A 12,570-nucleotide genomic window follows, 5' to 3' on the forward strand; every position below is an offset into this window, starting at 1 on the left:
CATGATGCTAGCATAGCTCCCATCTCCCAAACATGTTGACAGATCACAGCCAAAGGTTTCACCAGATGAGTGGCATAGGTCTCCAAAATTTCATTAGTGAGGCCATCCCAACTCGGGCTTTTACCCATGGTAAGTGCAATAAGATATCCATGACCTCATCCTCGTAAATGTCACTTTCCAATGCAACTTGTATGCGAGATGAAACATGTTTCTAGACCAAACCATAAGAAGCTGAACGGGTGGTAGTAATATGCTCAGAAGGGTGTTGGGCCAAGCCAAGAAGCTCCAGAAAATAGTAGAGACACAACCGAACAATAAACTACAGATCTGTAACCATGTGCCCATCTGGATGTTGTAGTCTAACCATATTCTCACAGTTAGGGGAAGGATGTAGACTACGAAAGAATTTATGAGATTGGCAAGAGGCATCTTGCAAATTGTTAGTCAAAGATTTCAATTTAGCCTGCTAATAAGATCTCAATTGGAATTGTTGGATAAGATCAACCAATTGCATAGCCAATGAGGACAAGAATGTATCATCCAGGGACTCAAGAAGCAATGAATGCGCTAAGGCTAATAGTTTCTCTACCACTTGTTGATGCTGTCTACAAAGGGATGCGTGATGGATGCCATATTATCGAGCAACCCTTTATACATTACCAATAATTGCTCAAAGGAGTGAGGTCCTCTTGATGGGAAATCAAACACAAATTGGTCAAGTAGTTACCCCATATAACCATTGAAAACAAAATGCTTTAAATAAGACAAATTGAAGAGGAATGGAAGCTTGCCCAAAAACTACCCAAAAGGAACCACAGATTGTGCAAGCATCTCAAACTACACAGGAAAATGGTCTGACAAGGCATAGCATTGCAAGACTTGCATGTCCAAGTTCTCTGGCATGAAGGCATCATCATGCATGACGTAGATACAATCCAGTCTAGACTATGTAGTGATATGCTGTGCTGAGTGAAAATCAAATCCCAGATTTAATGGGCACAGCCACGACCAAAGATCTTGTTTAAGAACATTCAAAGCAAGCTCACGCCAGACATGACTCTCGAGACAATCTATCACCAAAGGCTCAAAGGTAGACTATTATGCATCAGTATAAATATTGAAATCTCCCTTCAACAAACCTGGTCTACAACCAAGTGCCAAACAAGCTGTTAGTCTGTCCCACAAACCACGTCTAGACAAGGGATCATTGGGGGCATACAAGCCCACTAGCCATAGGACCTCCTGTTGAGAATTAGCAATCACACTCAAACAGCCTCTTTGTATGGAATCTCAGGGTCAAGGATATGCAGGCTAACTTATCCCATATGCACAATGGTGCCTACTGCAGTTTCCTACTTCCTATAAAGCATTGTACTTGCTTCCTTTCTTAATGCAATGATAGTACTCTTTTCATTTCAGTAAAGTGTCAATGTCATTGTCCACATACACAAGATTGTGTTTATGAGTCCAAGTCTCAATCTTGGAACCTAATTCACTTGTGTAACAAACAGTGTCCATTCCATCATGAGTCTACACTTCTCCTTCCATCCTCCATAGCTTCCGGTTATGTCATACTCTAGATCCCGCATTTCTAACATGGTATCAGAGCCCAGTTCACGTGGATAACTGTGAGACCTCACAGGATACATGGAAAAGACTTGACACCCTGTTCGGTGCACAATCTAAATCATCAAAGTATGGTCTCCTGATTGAGTTCTTCAGGCTTGAAATGAAGTCCAGCACATCACTTGCCACACATCTCAATTACATGGAAGGACTCCTAACCCAACTTGCACGAATCAACATTAAAATGGATGAAGATGTTTGCATCGGTGTTCTACTTAAGAGCTTGCCTCCTGAATATAATAACGTATCAACAACTTTAATCAACATGCCAAATCCTGAACTTGTTGATATCCAGGCATCACTGTTAGAAGAAGAAAAGAAGCTAAAAACCAAAGAAGAACCAAGTACCTCTAGAGATGAGCATGCATTATATGTTGGCAACAGGTACAAAGGCAAGAAAGATCAGCTCTTTTGTGACTTCTGCAAAAGGACCGGACACACCGAGAAGTTTTGCCACGCAAGAAAGAGATCCCAAAAGGCCTATCTAGTCGCAGTCAAAGAAGAAGAAGAAAATGGAGCAAAGGAAGAAGAAGATGAAGATGAAGATCACCAGGATCGGAAGGACAAGACTCATCAGTCCTTGTACTCTCATAATTCTGATAGACTGTTTTAATAGCCTTGCATTTTCCTTACCCTAATGCTTCCTGCCATAAGCTTTGTAAACTCCTTATGTAACTTGGCATTACAGTCCCTGTACACTTTGTGAGGCCCCTGTTACAGCCTCTGGATGTCCACCATGTTTATGGTACCCACACTTAGCTTTTTCTGCAACAGCCTCTGGTGTTTTGCCATGTCTGTGGTATACCCACACTTTGCAGGTGGTTCTCATTACAGCCTCTACACACTTTGTGCCTTTCCTAGTTGTGATTGAGGAGGGGTGTTGAGAATCAGCAATCACACTCAAACAGCCTCTTTGTATGGAATCTCAGGGTCAAGGATATGCACGCTAACTTATCCCATATGCACAATGGTGCCTACTGCAGTTTCCTACTTCCTATAAAGCATTGTACTTGCTTCCTTTCTTAATGCAATGATAGTACTCTTTTCATTTCAGTAAAGTGTCAATGTCATTGTCCACATACACAAGATTGTGTTTATGAGTCCAAGTCTCAATCTTGGAACCTAATTCACTTGTGTAACAAACAGTGTCCATTCCATCATGAGTCTACACTTCTCCTTCCATCCTCCATAGCTTCCGGTTATGTCATGCTCTAGATCCCGCATTCTTCACACCTCCCCTTCAAACATGATTTCAACCACTAGAAAACAATCATACGCAAAATTATCCATAAGAACCGACTGAAATCTCTCATAATCAACCATGAGCACACCAAAGTAATGTTGTGCAAAGCTCCCAACATAAAACAAGTAAAACCCATGGCAGTCCACAAACTTGCCTGCATCAACGAGCAAATGCCATGCATGTTCCAAGTGGCAACTTTCATATTTATTCATAGAAAGAAGATCAGACCCGAGGCTGGTTTTGCCTTGATTTAACATTTTCTACTAGCAATTCAAGAGTCCCCTCACCAAGAAAGTCAACCAACACTACAAATGAGTTCATCCTCTAACTTGCCGATTTTGAGGTAGTGTGATCCTCTCTCTTTTTTGGGACAGACCTTGGATAACTGTGATCCCATGGCATAATAACCTTAACCCATGTGTCAAAGGCAAGTCTTGCTGGGAGATCTTTAAAAAGGTCCACAAACCTTTCGTGTAAAAGATGTCGAAGGAGCAGAAGAGACCGTGTCACTCTTTGGACATGCCACTGGCGCACCTTATTCTTATTTTCGTCAAACATAAGTATGTAGAGAGTCTTGGGCAAGGCCACACATAGCAGTTGAAAAGTCAATAGTACTCTTCTAGCTTCTTTTAGGGCGTATATACATCCAACCTTGATCTAGGTGATCCAAAGACTACATAGGCTTTTGCCCCTTGTTTGTATTGATTAGGGCATGGGTCTCATCATCCAGAAGACTGTCAACCATAAGGTCCTCATTAATAGCCAGGGCACTCCCAACCTTTGGAGTTACATGTTTTTCTAGGCATTCAGCCATAAAATGCCCGAACTGCCCACAAGAGAAACAATGGCCAAAAAAAGGTGCCCATTTCAAACGAAAATGCAATGATAGCATGCCAGGGCAATTTAGCCACAGCTAGTTAAGCCTCTTGCGAGAGGTATCCCATAATATACACATGTAGTTACAATTTGTGGCCCTTAAATTGGGAGGCACCAAGATCGTACCAATAGTTGCCATAGCTTCCTTCAGCAAAGGCCAATACATAGCAAGGCAAGCTTCCACTTCTACCCACACCAGGCACTCTTGTTGAAGCAAGCGCTGGAAATCAGCCAACGGTTGCCAAGGCACAACATGAACAAGGCAGCGAGATTAAAAAACAATGGCACTTTGGCTAAGAGATTATCACAAAGCATGGTTGACTTTAACATTACTTCAAAAAAGGCTCGTGGTCCTACAAAAATATCTTCCACGTAATCACTCACAGAAAGGAATTCAACAACTGGCGAATCCATGAAAGCACCAGGATTTGGCCTATAAAGAAAAGAATAGCCCCTAATTCATAAAATGCCAAATATGAACACGACACTATCTTTGTATCCACATCATCTTCCAAAATATCATTCTAATCTTGGACATCGAACGTCTCATGGTTATGCTAGACATAATCTGCTAGTAACATATTAGCAAATTCCAGCAAATATTCCTAGTCTAAATATTGTAATTCCTCAATGGTAGATATGACCTGTGCATAGGAGTGTGCCTGGTAATCCTCTAGCAAAGGTTCCTCAAGATCTTCCATCAAAGCATCAAAAGCATGTTTGCTACATAGTCAAACAAGGCTGTTGTAGCAGCAAAGTATACGGGTTATGTTCACCCTTTAGATCATGTAGGTCTACTCCAAATCGTCTAATCTGATTTGATCTACTCTCCTCTCTCTCTCTCGCTCAACAACAAGTAGAGGAGGCGGAGCAATGGATTCAAATTGCAAAGAAGGGGAAACACCTAGCACACGCACCTACAACAACCATAATCAATGACACATTGGAGGAGGAACAAAAAAGGAAAATGAGAGCACTCCATGTTCAGGTGACGGGGCTGAAGATGCATGAAAAAGTAGATGAGGACACCAAGGTGCTATACACGTTAATGAATATTAAGAAAGACACGCATGTCTCCACTTGGAGAGTGGGCAAGAAAAGCACAGAAAGGGAGAGCTCAAAAGAGCGTGCACTCATTCTCCGCTTCCCCACCATGGAGGCTAGGAGAGACTTCCTAACCCAACGCCGTACATTGAAGGGGACCGGTGTGCTTTTGGGTGACAATCTCACACCAACCCAACTAGCCCACATGAGGGAGTGCATGCCAAAAATTAAGGCAGCCAAGGAGGAGGGAAAACTCGCCTTCTATAGAGGAGGGAGAGTGGTAGTCATGGAGAGGCGCCACAAATGACGGTGTGAGATGTAACCGGCCTGTTCACTGGAAAGGGCGGTAGTGTACAACCAAAATATATATAAATGCTTTCACCTAATTCACAGTCGCCCACTTTACCTGAACTTAAAGACATAGAATCAAAAAGAAATACACGAAGCTAGAATGCTCCTGTTGCATCACAGACACCCTGTTGGCCCCTAAGTCAGGCGCCCCTTGCGGTATTTCTTTATTCATTAACAAAGGGATAATCCCACAATAACCTACCTACAAGCTGTCCCTGTACAAAGTGGAGAAGGAAACACAGTTCCAACCCGATTTAGACACCATAATGGCAGTACAACTTGACCTGGTCATTATCCCTACTCAATTGGTGCCTCCATACACCTAAACACACTCAATGAAGTGCCTGGTAAGAAATTCAGCACGCTGCATTTTCTGGTTTTTGTCTTTAAACTGCTCCAAAATACATGTACAGTGTCCCTGGAGCTTCCTTGAAGCTTCTGGAGCAAATAGACACCAAAAATGTCCAAAAACCCAAACCTGCAAAAATATACAGCAGGCTGTAATTTCCTGTTTTGGGCCTTGTTTTACCTGCCAATCACTTGTGTGCGTAGCCAACAGGCTCCCGCACCTTATGGGCCACTTGCCCTTTGAATCCTGTGAGACTTCACGCGAGAAATCTCAGGAAAACAGCGTTTTCCACACAAGTATCTGCTTGGGAATGCAGTTAGCAAACCCTGTACCTGTTCAAGAGGCTCTTGCCTCGGCAATTATGCATAACAGTACAATTATCGACCCAAAACAAGTTGACCAAGAGGGGAAACTCTGCCCAAGTCTGAAACTTCTGATTGGAGTGCAGAATTGACCATTTCAGCCTGCTGAAATTACTGGTTCAGACCTGCAACTCTGCTATAATCACTGGTTCTGACCTGCAATTCTGCTGTAATTACTGGTTCAGACCTGCAATTCTGCGTAATTACTGGTTCAGACCTGTTCTGAAACCTGATTACAACTCTTACTGTTCCCTGTACTATTCAGCCCTCTGTAATTACTGGTTCAGACCTGTTCTGAAACCTGTTTTCAGTTCATACTGCTCCCTGCACTGTCCTGCATCATCTGGGCCAAATGCCCCTTGATTCTGGCATCAATTGGGCTCTGAAATAGCCTCTGAACAGTCCAAAAACAATACTGATTTAGTGCTGTTTCAGACACTTACTTGGTGAGATTACCACCCTCACTTGTCACTGTTGGGACAACATACAATTGCTCCTGTTCCTGGAGAAAGGAGGCTCTTGCCTCATGCAAAAACAGCATATTCCACACAGCTGAACCTGAATCAGAAGAAAGGCCCTTGATTCTGCAGCATAACCATACTGTCAAGGAGAGAAAGAGAGAGTAGGAAGCAAGCTCAGCCCTCTGTGTACCATAGACAAGGTAGACCAGCTCTCTAAGAGCTCTCCATCTACAACAATCCATCTCAAATGAGCCCCTCTTCTGCCCCTCATGCATTGAAACTCGTTTTTGTGCTGCTCTCTCTCTCTCTTTTGGGAATTTTTCCCCAAATTGTGACACATGGCATGCATGTAGCAATTTCCCTGTTTAAACCTTTCGGTCTAAAATTCTCTATGATCGGTGCAAAATTTGACCTCGGCACAACCAGAGAATTAATCCTCGTGCAAAAATGAAGATAATGACGCGAACAGATTCTGAGGTCCAAAAATAGTAACTCCCTAAATTTTAGGAGTTGCTTCCATTGCATCCCACTAGTCTTCTAACCATCTTTGCAGACTATAGCTACATCCAAATTTGTAATGTAGCTCAACTGAAAGTGAATTTCCACTGATGACCCCACATGGACTAATCTCTTGGAGATTTGACCATCTTCACTTTGAACTAGTCTCTTCCAGGCTAGTTCTTCAACACACTTGTCCATATACACTTTCACAAGTCTCTTCTAGGCTTATCAATCTACAGTGCCATCAGTCTCTTCTAGACTTGTACTGAACCTTAACTGTCCAGTCTTGACTCACTAGACATTCCTGTCTGTTTCACAAACTGGCCATGCAACTCAGGCGTTTAGATTTCAAGAGGGATCCTTCCAAAAAGAAAAACCAAATAAAATATGTAATAAAGAAATCAACAAAAAGGTAATAGCTGTCACAGTCTTGTGACATGAGACCTATGGGACCAGCCTTGCAATGGCAGTTTGGAACTGTAATGGAGCCCTCCCATTGGATGTGGGAGCTTTTGAGGAGACATTCAGAGGAAAAGATATAGTATTCTACTTAGAGACGCATCAGGGACCACATACTACACTTCCACGGGTGACAGGCTATAGGTGGGAGCCAACTTGCAAGAAGGAGACACACACAGACCACAGTAATCATGGGTCGGGAGGAGTGGCAGTGTTATTCAGGGAGAAGCTATAGCGGATGATACAGGTAGTCCGCAGAGATGAGCAAGCCAGATACATGTGGGTGAGAGTGAGTGGTGAGGAACGCACTTTGTATGTTGCCATATGCTATTTCCCCCCTATGACGTCTCGATACACCCCACCCAAGAGGCAATCACCATATGTGGCTTTAAAAGAGGATATTTGGGAGTTCTCGAAGGAGGGAGAGGTTATCTTACTAGGAGACTTTAATGCCAGGAGGACAGCCGCCCATCAAGTGTCTTTCTTTGATGCATCTGAGGAGACGCTACAGGAGCACGATGTGTCAGAGCTACAACTAGAGAGAACATCTCAAGATATGGGGAAAGTCACCAAATATGGGAGATACCTTGTGGAGATGGGCACAGCACACAGGTTGGCCATTCTCAATGGCCTAGCTAGATACCCCCTATCCAGCGCCTTCACATGTTATCCTCATCGACGCGATGCCAGCATAGTAGACTATGTTCTTGCACATCCAAGACCTCTCAGTATCCCCACGCTCTCTCGGAGTTGCACTAGATCATGCCTACCTATCATTCACCATCGACCTCCAATTCACTGACACGCAGACCCATCATGCAGCTCACAGACACCCCAAATACCTCTTTTCCAGAGAGACACAAGATATCTATGAGGCGGAGATCCTTAGATTGTTACATGATGCAAACCCCAATATTCCATTATAGGAGCTGACTCAGCAGTTCAGTAAGGCCCTACACATTGCTACAGGTGTAGCCTTCCCACACTCATGACCCACACAAAGAGCCTCCACCAGGGTAACACCTCGGAACAGCTGGTATGATGATGAGTGCCGTGAGACCAAAGCACGGCTACAGAGAGAAATAGCATTGAGGTCCACTACCCACAGGCAGGCACAAATACTCTTTAGACACCTCACACGGTGGAAAAAGAGAACATTCTTGGCCCAGCTGGAGCGATACCTATATCAGTTATTCTTGAGCCAAGACTCTAGAGAGGCTTGGAGTCTTTTCAGAGAGCATTGCCTGACCATACCTATTACGTCCACTGTTGTATGGGAGGAGTATGCAGCTAGTCTCTATACTATGGAGGGTCAGCCACCTCTTCCTGCCCACTTGAACCTTGTCTAGAGACCACCACTTTCTTTACAAAAAGTAGGGTCCGAGAGGCCATTGAAAGACTTAGCAAAGGAAAGGCACAAGATCATGATGGGCTAGTAGCCGAGCACTTGATCCATGCTAGAGATTTGGTGGCATGATTCCTAGCTTACATGTTTAACAGAGCCATGTGTGAAGGCCTACCAAAAAGCTGGAGCACGAACACTATTGTGCCTATCCTCAAGGCAGGGGACCCTACTCTACCTAGTACTATCGTGGTTGGGCATACATTGGCTAAGTTATATGCTTCCATCCTTGAGCATGAGTTAAGTAGGTGGGCAGAGATGTGGGGTCTTAGAGCACAAGGACAGACTGGCTTTAGGAGAGGCTTCTCCACATTGAATCACATCCTCACACTCAGAGTGATCATTGAGGAGGGAAGGGCCCATGGCCGACGTACCTACTGCTGCTTTGTGGACTTCCGCAAAACCCTTTTACACAGTACCGAGACACACGTTGATACATAGATTGCATGCCATGGGAGTACCAAAAGAGCTCAATTGGGGTATTTTGGCACTGTATGAGAGAGTTGTGGGCAGAGTCCAGACACCTTAGGGCCTTTCGGCACCTATTTGCTCCACCATTGGGGTGGCTCGGATGTTTTAGCTCCATCCTTCGCTTCCGAACGAAGGTGAGGATACTTCTTCCAACATTTCTTCTCTAGATGTATCCCCTTCCCACAATATGGGCATTTAGGCTTCTCTAAGTCAAAGTCAGAAGCTGAAGAACTCTTCTGTCTTTCAGCCCTTGACTTTCCTTTCTTCTTCATCCCCCCTTCCAAACCTACAACAAAAGCTTTGGTGGAGGTGGATCTACTAGCTACCTCTTTGGCGCGCTCGTCATACTCCAAAACAAGCAAGGCAAGCTCCTCCCATTGAAACTTCTCAGGAGTCCTTGATGTAAGAGGGCTGGTGTAGAAGACATCAAACTAGGGAGATGGCAGCTAAGTCAAAAGAATCATAGCCATATCATCTAAAGAGATCATCCTACCAAGGGACACAAGCTCATCCCTCATATCCTCTAACCTGCTAATATGATCCTTCATGGAAGGACAATCATCAATAGCGAGCGTCCGTAATTTCTTCTCAAGAGTAATGGGCAAATGTCTTTTGATGGTACAAAGAAGCAAGCTTTGTCCACATTTCCGCTGCTATCCACAACCTATGCACACGCATTGGGACAAAATCCTATAAGTTCATAAAGAGAAAATGTCGGGCTCTAGAGTTGAGCTGATCCCATAAGGCCGCACAATCCATCAATAATGATCCAACGGTGGGATCCTCGAGTGGACAAAGAATAGGATGGGTAACAAACTCCCAAAGATTGAAGGTATCAAGGATGCACTCCAACTTACACGACCAAAGCAAGTAGTTGGAACCATCAAGTCGGTCTTCTTTGGGCAAAGAAGGGAGTACGGCCACTTGTATAGTATTAAATAGAGTACTCCTCCCTCTTAATCTTATTTTTTTGAAAAAAAAGGGGATATTTTGTACCTCTTGTCCAAAAGACTGTGAGTTAGTAAACTCTAGTAGATGTTCCCAATCCAGTTCTTGGGGATCGTCGAGAGCATTGACAGCCTACGCATACGAATGTTGTGGGGGTTCTAAAGATGCCAAGCTATCAAGAGTCATCATTGGAGCATTCTCATCATGTTTACTATGTTTCACTATAGGTTGTGGATCAGAGCTTGGAGCCGCCTCCTCAGCCATCTCCTCCATGCATGGGACCATCCCATCCTCACCCTCTGACTAGGGTCCCAAAGCATCAACCACCTAATCTATAAATGTCGTATTGAGCTCAAACATGCTGCATCTAGTCGCCAGTTGGTTGCAAGTCATACCCTTCTGATCACACATTCTTGCTATAATCTGTGCAGCTCTCCTTTCGTAGCACACAGAAAACAAGTTGTTGGTGACTGGGCATAGGATAGGGAGGGCACAGCAACCTACATGGCAGTTCTCTTACACATAAATTTTATCTCTTCTTATCTGGTGAGAGATGATGATACCCGTTGTATTGGTTATGGTCTCATAGGCCATCCTGGCCTTTTAGAGACGTTAATTGATCTTTCTCTCTCTCTCTCTCTTTTTTTTTTTGTAATGGATGTTATATTTATAAAGTACTAAACATCAAAAGAGTTACAAAAGTCATAGCAAAGACGTAGAGGAAATTGCCATATGCCAGGGAAGTAAGTCTTCCCGAGGGAGTAAGTCAAAGTGCCGAATGAGATCTATCTGCCAATGCAAGAGACCTTTAAGCCTAGCAATATGTCCCTGTACATTAGAGGCTGAATCAAAAAGAAAAGCATTCCAAATGGTCCAATTGTGCCAACAGCCCCAGTATCTAAGAAAGTGAAACAAGATTTTCATATGCGCCTGTGCCAGTGTGGGGAATTTGGGCCGCGCAAAAACCCAATCAAAAGGGCTTAGTGCGAAACCAACCACCCCCCGCCAAACCGCTGACAAGAGTGACCAGATTTTCTTAGCGAGAGGGCAAGAAATAAATCGATGACGGGCCGATTCCAGACTGGCGATACAAAAGAAACAATTGCCGTTGGAGATTCGACGCTTGGAAAGGGCTAAAGCAAGAGGAAGACCACCAATCATCACCCTCCAAAGAAAGACCTTGCATTTGAACGGTGTCTTGTTCAACCAGCCCTCCATCGCAGTTACCTTCCACCATGACTAAGATTTACGCAATCCCCATACAGTATTAGCTTTAGTAGCCAGCCATTGATGATCTTTAATCAAAAGATGATACACCTGGTTAGCTGAGGCCTTTTCCAAATTCAAACGGCCTACAAGGTCCCAATCTTGCCAGGGACGATCCGAAGCAAGGGCAAGAAAGAGTTGTCTGCTCTGGAGCGCCATCAAAAGCTGTCCCCATAAATCACAGTATCCACGAGGGATCCTGAAAAGCCTCCTGGCTATACGAAAGGAGATCAACACATTACGACTCGCAAGGGTGGCATCTGCAACTGAAGTCAATCCCAAGCGTGGCATACGGTTGAATTTTGGTCTGAGTTCATGTTTGCCTTCCCAAGAAAGTAATTGCAAGGCTGCCAACAATTCCAGTTGAAAAGAGTTAGTAGCTAAGCGGTCCTCCGCTGGATGCCACTGAACCTTCTTGAGAACCAATTTCCAGGAACATACCAAATGAGCAAGCAGGGATAATGAAGGACTAGAAAACCGAGAATCTGCATTAAGAACATGCCACCAAGAGCTCCGAATTTGGATATTACCATGCACAAGCCCGTGATCCTCAAGAAAATAACAGGCTATAAAGACCCACGGGTGATGATCCAAGCACATGGCACAAAAAAGAGACTAACGGAGTGCCAGTATATGAGTTTCGGCATCCAAAATAGCCCCATCACCCATGCGTTTAGGGGTACATGCATGCGATCAAGAAATCCATGAAATGCCTGCATGCAAGGAGTCCTTCTTCCATAACATGAAACGAATGTACTGAGTAAGAGCATTCAATGTAGTAGTAGTCCAAGGCAGCAATGGCAAGAAATATGTGAGCATTGGCAACATAATTGTCTGAGCCACTTTGAGGCGAACATGGAAGGGCCAAGCCTGTGACTTCCAATACAGAAACTTAGCTGCCAGTTTCTGTGAAATCCAATCTAGTAGTTGCTTCGGCCGAACATCAACACCCAAAGGGTACCCAAGATGCCAGACAATGGAACCACGGGGAACAACAATTCCCTGCCAGTCCAATGACTGCAAATCTGACTCCATGCAACTGAGAATGGTTGATTTCAAAGCATTGATATGAAGACCAGAAGCATGACCAAAGAGATTCCAAACATCTAATGCTTTGCGAAGATTATCCTTGTCCGCACACAAAATCATAAAGCTGTCATCAGCCAAGGATTGACTAATGAAGTGCTGTCCAAAAGGAAGGGACAATCCAG

The 12,570-nt window shown here is 44.1% G+C and overlaps 2 protein-coding genes across 2 annotated transcripts in view; one reads left to right on the forward strand and one right to left on the reverse strand.

The window, feature by feature from the left end:
- Window positions 1-12,570, reverse strand: part of LOC148039109 (uncharacterized) — a 64,355-nt gene that overhangs the window by 18,324 nt on the left and 33,461 nt on the right. The gene's annotated exons all lie outside the window — the stretch shown is intronic.
- Window positions 33-5,096, forward strand: LOC148039110 (uncharacterized). Its single transcript, XM_087675577.1, has 2 exons — window positions 33-129; window positions 4,606-5,096. Exons 1-2 carry the CDS (start codon window positions 33-35, stop codon window positions 5,094-5,096), a joined length of 588 nt encoding a protein of 195 aa, XP_087531703.1.

This window comes from Lygodium microphyllum, chromosome 3 (genome assembly GCF_053477565.2).
Source record: "Lygodium microphyllum isolate KBCC chromosome 3, Lygodium_microphyllum_v1.1.10, whole genome shotgun sequence".
Lineage (NCBI taxonomy): Eukaryota > Viridiplantae > Streptophyta > Polypodiopsida > Schizaeales > Lygodiaceae > Lygodium > Lygodium microphyllum.